General features: G+C 39.3%; 1 protein-coding gene across 1 annotated transcript in view; it reads right to left on the reverse strand.

Moving 5' to 3' along the window:
* The window catches only part of HS3ST5 (heparan sulfate-glucosamine 3-sulfotransferase 5), a 5,560-nt gene extending 3,073 nt beyond the window's left edge, over nucleotides 1-2,487 (reverse strand). The window contains 1 exon segment of the mRNA XM_009645213.2: nucleotides 2,381-2,487. Coding sequence (XP_009643508.2) covers nucleotides 2,381-2,487 — 107 coding nt within the window.
* Nucleotides 2,488-8,135: the final 5,648 nt, after the last annotated feature.

Raw genomic sequence — 8,135 nt, forward strand, 5'->3', positions numbered from 1 at the left:
CTTTCCCCTTTCTTCTCTCTAAACAATAAAATATATCGTTTAAAAGATCTTGGCAGTGGTGGCATTAAGCAGGCTGTCAGATCTTTGTAGTTGAATCCCCGGGTGTAACTATTTACTGTTATATCACAATATGTTAATATTTTTGATTCTCTGAGTCAGTTTTTCCATTAAAGTAACAGAGCCCTTTGCAAAGAAAGAGTACATGACTTTTATTATATCACTGAATTTTCTCTCCCCAAACAGGGACTTTCTCAAACTGCTACAGTAAAACTCCACAAATATTCTTCTTGAGAAAACCCACTGTTCATCTCAGGAAACTATATTTTTGACAAATTTCAAAGCAACTAAAGCACACCTGGGCAATCTTAATGACAGGCAGCAGCGCTGCCTCTCCTGATCCAGAACACTTGCTAATTTGCTTCCAATGGAGGTGTCGCAGTGGCAAAAGATTATGAGTCTGGTCCCAGGAGGAGCAGTTCTGAGCATCAAAATCAGGTGCAGAGGCTCCCCATACTCCCAACAAGAGACTCAGGCAACTCAAAGACTGGTCCAGATCTTCTCAAAATTGCCAGGAACAGAATCTGTTTGAACTTCCACATGCAAAGCAGCTCCATGCACTCCAGATCTGAAGGATGGTGGCCTCCCTCCCCTGGAGAGACGTGCTCAGCTTATCAGACTTTATGACTCAAAGAATCAGATAAGCTGGTGGTAATTTCCCTTTGGGCCTAAGAAATCTCAGAATGTTCCTGTTGAAGAGCTGAATCTCAGGCTATTAAATGTGGGCCATCCCCAGCTCCCTTGTTCAAATTGGAGCTGCATAAATTAAGTGTAAACAAATCTGGATTTCTTCCTGAACAATTAGTTATTCCAAAGTCTACTGAAGCCACTCAGTATCCTTTTACTGACAGCTTCAACAAGTTTGGACTATGCCCTAGCACTGAGGCAGAAGAACATTTCCAGTTAATTCATCTCTGTCTCATCCTTTCTAGTGCCCCCTTCTCTCTCTTTCATAACCAGCCCAAATAAAGGGCTGCTTTTTAGCAGGGTGGTATTTTTCACACTGGGTAATGCAAGAGAAAGAAACTGAATTTTACTGCCATTGGCAACATTATATATGAAACCGGTGGAATTCACTGCCGCAGGAGGTCAGCAAGTCAAATACTGTGGTGAGATAATTTTATAGCCATCAGTAAATTCTGAAGATGTGCAAGCATAGATAATAACATAAGGTTAATTAGATTTCACGCCTCTGAGTATAAAATATACTTTTGCAGGGACCAGTAAGGCATTCTGCTTCCATTTACAGAATCACATTAGTCTCAGTGAAGTTTTCACCTCTGAAGCATCAGAGATACTTTGACCACCAGGGGAAAGAAGATATAAATACTGGGGCTTAATTTGCAATGCACTTGGTCCTAGCTGAGTACACAATCTCCCTCTTCTTCTGGAATGGATTTAAGCATACAGCATTGTATCACAGTTTTGAACTCAACTAATATTTTCTATCATTTAAAAGAAGAACACTAATAGAGCATTAGCACTGGCAAGCCGCCTACCACCTTCTGGAAATCTTGAAGTCTTGTTTCATTCATTATTTTGAAACAGCTTGTTTTTTAATCCTGTCTTTGTGTGGCACCTGCCAGAGCAATCCCAGGCCATTTTGAAGGTGACAGAAACAGCAGTGCCAGTGCAGGTAGCACTACTGTTTGCACTGTCAATAACCAGTTAAAACTCAGTCTGGTCAAAAGTGCCAAATACTCTTTGATTTTCTCTGCTCAATTTTCTGCTGCTCTCCAGGAACTCACTTGCAGAGAAACCCCACTTATTTAGCACATTCAGCTCCAGAAAATACTGGCTAATTAACATAGTTAAAATTCTCAGACCCTGAAGCACTCTTTCAAGTGAAATAGTATTCAAAACTTGACGAGCTACTCTGCAGGCTCATACTTAATTTTAACTACCACTGTAGCACATTAATTGCTTGCTCATAAATTTAGAAAAGATGATATATAAATATATCCGAACTGTTTGCTGAAACTAGAGGTCAACACACAGATGCACACAGACAAAAATGAGCTACTGTAATGACATTTTTACTAGATGCTGTTTTATTTCTTCTCTGAAAACAAGTGCCAATGTTCTTAGAATACAAATGGACAGACAGAAATACTTTGACAGGGATGACCCGTGACTCCATTTTCCTACTCTCTTCTCCAAAGGGCAGGAAAGAACAATAAAACCCAGTACTAGAATAGAGTCTTTCTGTCTTTCTACACAGGAGTAGACACTAAAAAAAAAAAATAAAATCAGAGCCTTTAAGCAAAAATTCAGACAATCTGAGCCCATTTGTAATTAAGAGAGCAGCTCCTTCGTGACTTACCTATCCAAGCTCCCAACTCTGGCAACTAGATATAGGAGACTTCCAATAGCAAGGCTGCCTAGCACAAAGAGCTTCTGTCTCAGCAACGCCTGCTGTTTGAATAGCATGGCCCTCCATCAATCTTCAGGACTTCTTCAGTCTGCAGAGACAAGAATGCATAAAACACTCATCAGAGAGCAATGGGCAGGGTAGTTTAATCAGTTGCTGAAAGTGATTGTCACACTTGCAAAATCTTTTCAAACTGCAAAATAAGTAGTTAAAAACTTTTTTGTTTGCTACTGCTTTTCTGTCCCACATGGTAACATCAGGCAGTGTATTCTGGGATAGGGTGGTACTTCTGGCAATGACAGTTCAGCTACACCCACCATTGCTAGGACTGCTTGACTGCCTGGGTCTTGCTGGGGTAGAGGCTTGTATTGGAATAGGATCTGTTGTTAGGTAGATATGTTTAGCCTTTAAGCCCTTCAGAATCAGCCTGGGCTAGATTTCAACAGAGATTTAAATGCTCTGCTGCCAAGCAAGGCATCAGTAACCAGGAGCTAGGCTTGCAGGCCCTGTGCACTTAGAGTATGGGGTCACATTTATTGTGTCTCTGTTATTATTAGTGTAAGCTGGAGAGAAATCTAAACCAGTGTATTTCCTGATCCAACAAGCCCCTGATGACAGACCTGAGAAGCGCGTAGCTGGGATGGGCACAACGGTGATTTTTTGACACCAGTGCATCCTATCAGCTCTCCCTGTGCTGGCTGTCAGCTTGGGCTGTTCTGTGGGGAACCTCTTAGGCACCTCACCTGCCTGACACCAGCCTTAGCTGTCACCTCAAAACCTGATGGGACACAAACTTGGACAGACTATGCCTGTACCTCCAGATTTCAGCAATATCAAAGCATAGACTTAAATTTCCCTTTCTGATGTGCACTAGAGACTAAAAAAAATCCACAAATGAGCTTTGCTTCAAATACTTTAGATATGAGGCAGGCATGAGTCAAAAGATGTGACCTTGTACCAAGAAGATTGAACCATAATAACCAGGAGGCCCCTGGGTAAGGTAGAGGGAAGTGCTGAGTCTTTAGTCTTTAGCCTGACTCTTTCTTAGGCATGAGGTTTGTGTTCAGGACTGCAGACCTGTTTAGGAGGCTCAGAGCTGGATGCCTAAATGCCTTCTTGCAAGAACTGAGGAAAAAGACCGGTCTCCTCTCTCAGAGCACAGCCAAAAATGATGTGGTTCTTCACTCTCTACCAATCCCAGGCTTTCTTACAAATATACAGGAGACAAGTTCAAATCCTCTCACTGTCTCAGGGGATGTAAAGCCATATTGTCTACCTACCAAATGAATGCTTTAATCACCAAACTGATCATCTTGATATAAAAACCATAAATATAAACTGGAATGACGTGAACAACTCATCCATAGTCTCACTCCCTCATCCAGGGAATGCTTAACGAATTATGGAGTAGTTTCAACAGAAAGTGCATTTTTCTGAATTTTGACTGGACTTGCTTTGAACTATTTTTAATGTCAAGTTTCATATATTTTACTACTAGAAAAGCTCCTTTTTCAGCTCACTTTCTTCCTTTCCAGCCTTAGGACTTGCATCAAGCAAGACTGGGATAGATTATAAGTATATGACTATATACAGAAGCAGAATGGGTAGTGAGAGTGCACGGTGTGGCTGGCCACTGTTAAACAGAGCCTGCAAATGTTTCTTTGTCTTTCCCACACGATTGAATTTTTGGCCCAGAAAGCTCTCATGAGACTCCAGGATATAGTTTGGGACCTACTACAAGCGAGGAACCATTCCCAATAGACTGTATGCAGGCAGCCTGCCTGCCTTAGCGCTGGCTGAGTTTAATCTTATGGATGCAGGTCATTTCGTGCAGGTTGTCTTCAAGGGTGGTAGAAGAGTAATTTCCAAGCACATTTATTTTACTGCTACAGAGAAAGCCTTTGTAAGACCAGCCCATCATTTCTTGATAAAAGAGCCATGCAACATTGGAGCGCTGAGTCTTACTGAGTCTCCAACACGCTTCTGGTGCACTAAGAATAATAGTAACTCCTTATACAGCCAGGTCATAGCTCAAGATAACCTATCATACAGGATAACCTATCATACAGAATATATTGCTTTTTGCACAGATGAAAACAACTCTATAATAAGAATTCTCAGATAAGATCCTTCTTGCAACAAGAATCATATAAAACACAGAGTAAAAGGAGTTTGCAATGTAAATACAGAGACAGAAGAAGTATTATCATCCTTTAAAAAATAAATGAGGAGCAGAGGTACAAAGAGATTAAGTGATTTGCTCAAGGTCACAGAAAGAACCTGTAGCACCAGTGGGATTCAGTGCGAATTCCTGTCTAGTGCCTTAACTACATGATAAATTTTTGCCTTTTTTGTAGTGTACTTTTTCTTAACATTGAAAAATAAACATAAAAATTACATATAAATAAGGAATTCCAGACAACAAGCAAGGCAGAAAACCCATAGCTGAAGCTTAATTATTAAGAAAAATGCACAGATACTATATCTCTATGTTGATATGCTACTGCTAATTATTTTTTAAATTAGTTTATTTAATTAAAAAAGAGAAAAGAGAAGGACATGATCGTGGTGATGATGATGATAGCAAATTTTCATACGTTTCCAGTTCTAAACCCTTCAATGCTGCTCTCTCTAAAAATATCACTTCAGTATTACAACAACTGGTTCTCAACTTAATCTCTCAGAAAATGCTTTACATGAAACTAAAGAACTAAACATATTCTCCCTTATAGAGGCTCTTGGACCCCAGTTAAGTCCTACCTGCGGGTCTCACTAAGGCTGTGGAAGTTGTCACAACATAATGAAACCAAATTTATGACAAGCTGTTTCCTGAAATAGATTCCACAATGTCTCATGCCCTCAATATACATGTTTACAATAAGATGCAGTGCAAAAAACCCCAAATCAAACCAACCAACCAACCAAGCAAAAAAACCCGAACTCAAACCAGTTCCATTTGGTCTGAGTTTGCATGTACATGAGTACAGAAACTTTTCTACAGAACAAGTACTAAACACCCACTAGAAATGCAAATGTAACATTATTTATTTGCTTGTTTCATTTTTGGTTATCACTTTCAGCATTTAATTTGAAGTTCACAGAATGAGTTTTGTTCCAGAGAGGTTGTGGTCTCTATAAACTCCCCTCAGAAATTAGGCTTTTTCATGAAAACAAATGTAGAGAAATAATATCTCAGCTTCAGAAATGGCTACATCTTGCAATGGACGTACTGCAATAGCTCTACGTGACAGAGGAGAGGACTGAAGAAAAAATTCTATTTAAACCACAGAGTTAATACAACCAGAATGTGATTAAGGTGAAGGTCCCTAAGGCGGAAATGTTGTTGGAGACTAACATGGCAACACTTAAATGAAATGGAAAGAAGAAATGAAAAGGAAGAAATGAAAATTCTGGGACACATTATAAGCTGCACAAAGTTTTCTATAAGGAACGCATACTTTTAAACTTAACAAGAAGCTGGAAGGCAAGATAAGATGTAATCCAAAGTGACAAGATTTTAGCAGTTATTTGAGGCAAATAAGGGTGTTTTTTTAACAAAAAAAATTGTTCTCTGTTAGGAACTGGCACACAAGCTGCTGACCGGTAGAAGGAGGCTTGGGAAAGCTGCAGGCAGAAATCTCCCAGTAGCTGGATGCTGAATGTGGAACCTCCTACCAAAAGAGATGACAGTATACTGTTGCATGTCTCCAGGGTGCTTACATCAGAAATATCTATCTTTAACAATCTAGTTAAATATGCATACAAGGAAAGTCCCTTCCTGGATATCCAAGAGAGTCACAAGAACAGCAAAGTCCAAAGAACAGCACAAACAATTCACAATGTGGAATGTATAATTTCTAGAAATGAAAGTGTGTGCAACATCATGTAGAGAAAAAAAAATGTAATGCACAGCTGATCTGACTTGTTAGATTGACATGGTAAAGTTAAATAAAGAAGCTTCATTTAGCACTATAAAGTACCCTTATCAGTGTATTGATGTGAATGCCTCGCCCAACCTCATTCCCCACATTTCCACCCCTGCTGGTGAGAGGGTTGGAGTTATTCAGTGAACTACCAAGAGACGTCAGTACAGCTATGTAGAGCTGTGATGATAATACCAACTGAAAAAACAGATGGACTCTTCCTGAAAAGATGAATTGATCATGGATAAAGGATCCGTGGCCAAATAATGTGAATTTTTGGTGAACTCTCTTAAAAGTTAGGTCAAAGTCAAATGAATAGGACAAAACAGAAAAAAGCGTACCAATAATGATGGTATTAGTGATAAAAGCATGTACACCACAAATTGTGCAGAAGCTCTGAAAACAGAAGCTGTTACTATAATCACATATTCCAAATAAACAGACAATGAGACAAGAAGTTTGCCAGGAACTTGTTTGAAAATGATCAGAGGGAAATTTTTGGACACATGGAGCAGTGATGAGAAGATGGTACTGATAAATGAATAGCATGTGGTTGATTATGGAGAGAAGTGTAAGAAAGGAAGGCGACATGTAATCCTTTGGTAAATAGACTGAAGAGATACAGTGTTGATGGAGTGATGTGATTAATCAAAGTGAAGTACAAACCACAGGAAAATATGCACAAAGGAGGCCAGAAAAAATAATAAATGAGGTATTTTTTTAGTTGAATTTATCAATCAGTTGGCCTAGATTTTCCTGATTTTGCACACCAGCAGGGGTCATCTGTTGACCAACAAATATTTGTCTTCATACACTGCGAAAAGATCTTTGAGTTTATGTGGGATTTAAATACAGTGACTGAAAAAACAAGTCAGGGAAGTGATCACTTGGCACGTTTCCATTTCTCTTGATTTTGCATTATGTTTCTTGAATGTTAACTACAGCTTCTTGCATTTGTCACTGTGAGTAAAATTCATACAAATCAAGCACTTAGACTTTTTATGGGGTAGGAAATCACGTGGTGTTTGGGAAGGGAGGGAATTTACCCCTCAGATTGTGTGCATCGGCTCATCAGCTCGTGATCTTCTTCATGGTCTGGCTGGAATAGTTGGTCATGCTCCTGCTCCTTCCTTAGCCTCCTCCAGGTCCTCCCCTTCCCCTTGTGCTATCTCACCACTGATGAAGGTCTAGGCTAGTGGCATGGTAACAACACACGCCCGCTGTACTTTTTCTCCAGTACCCTTTGCTTCAGTGGTTTAATTGCAACAGTACTACTGCACTATGCGGACTGTGTTAAAGAGCTAGAATAAGCAAGATAAAGCAGAACATGATTTATCGTTAGAGAGAGGATTTTTCATTCCTAATAACATTGAATAGCCTAAGAACAGGCAAAATTCTTCCTGTTTTCGACACAGTAAAATGAAATGGATAATGGGAACTGAAAGCTTCGAAAATACATTTTTTCTGAGGGAATGGTAAAGTGCTGAGCCTGCAGAAATGGAATTTGGATTTTATTTTTTTTTAAGTTTTCCGTGATGGTTCATATTTTCAATATCAACAAGAAATTTAATTCTGATGTGTAATTACAGTGTTTCAATTTTTTTCTCTCTAGCATAAGAATGAGATGAGATGAAATAAGATTAATGCACACGTACTCAATCCAGGATATGACGGAAGAAAAGAAGTAAACACGTTCACAACATGGAACAAATTCACAGATACAGCTAAACATCCCTGCGTACTAAACATGTCCTTTTCTCCTCATGACTCATATTGATGGAAAG

This window comes from Egretta garzetta, unplaced genomic scaffold, assembly GCF_000687185.1.
Source record: "Egretta garzetta isolate BGI_Z169 unplaced genomic scaffold, ASM68718v1 scaffold18, whole genome shotgun sequence".
In the NCBI taxonomy this organism is placed as follows: domain Eukaryota; kingdom Metazoa; phylum Chordata; class Aves; order Pelecaniformes; family Ardeidae; genus Egretta; species Egretta garzetta.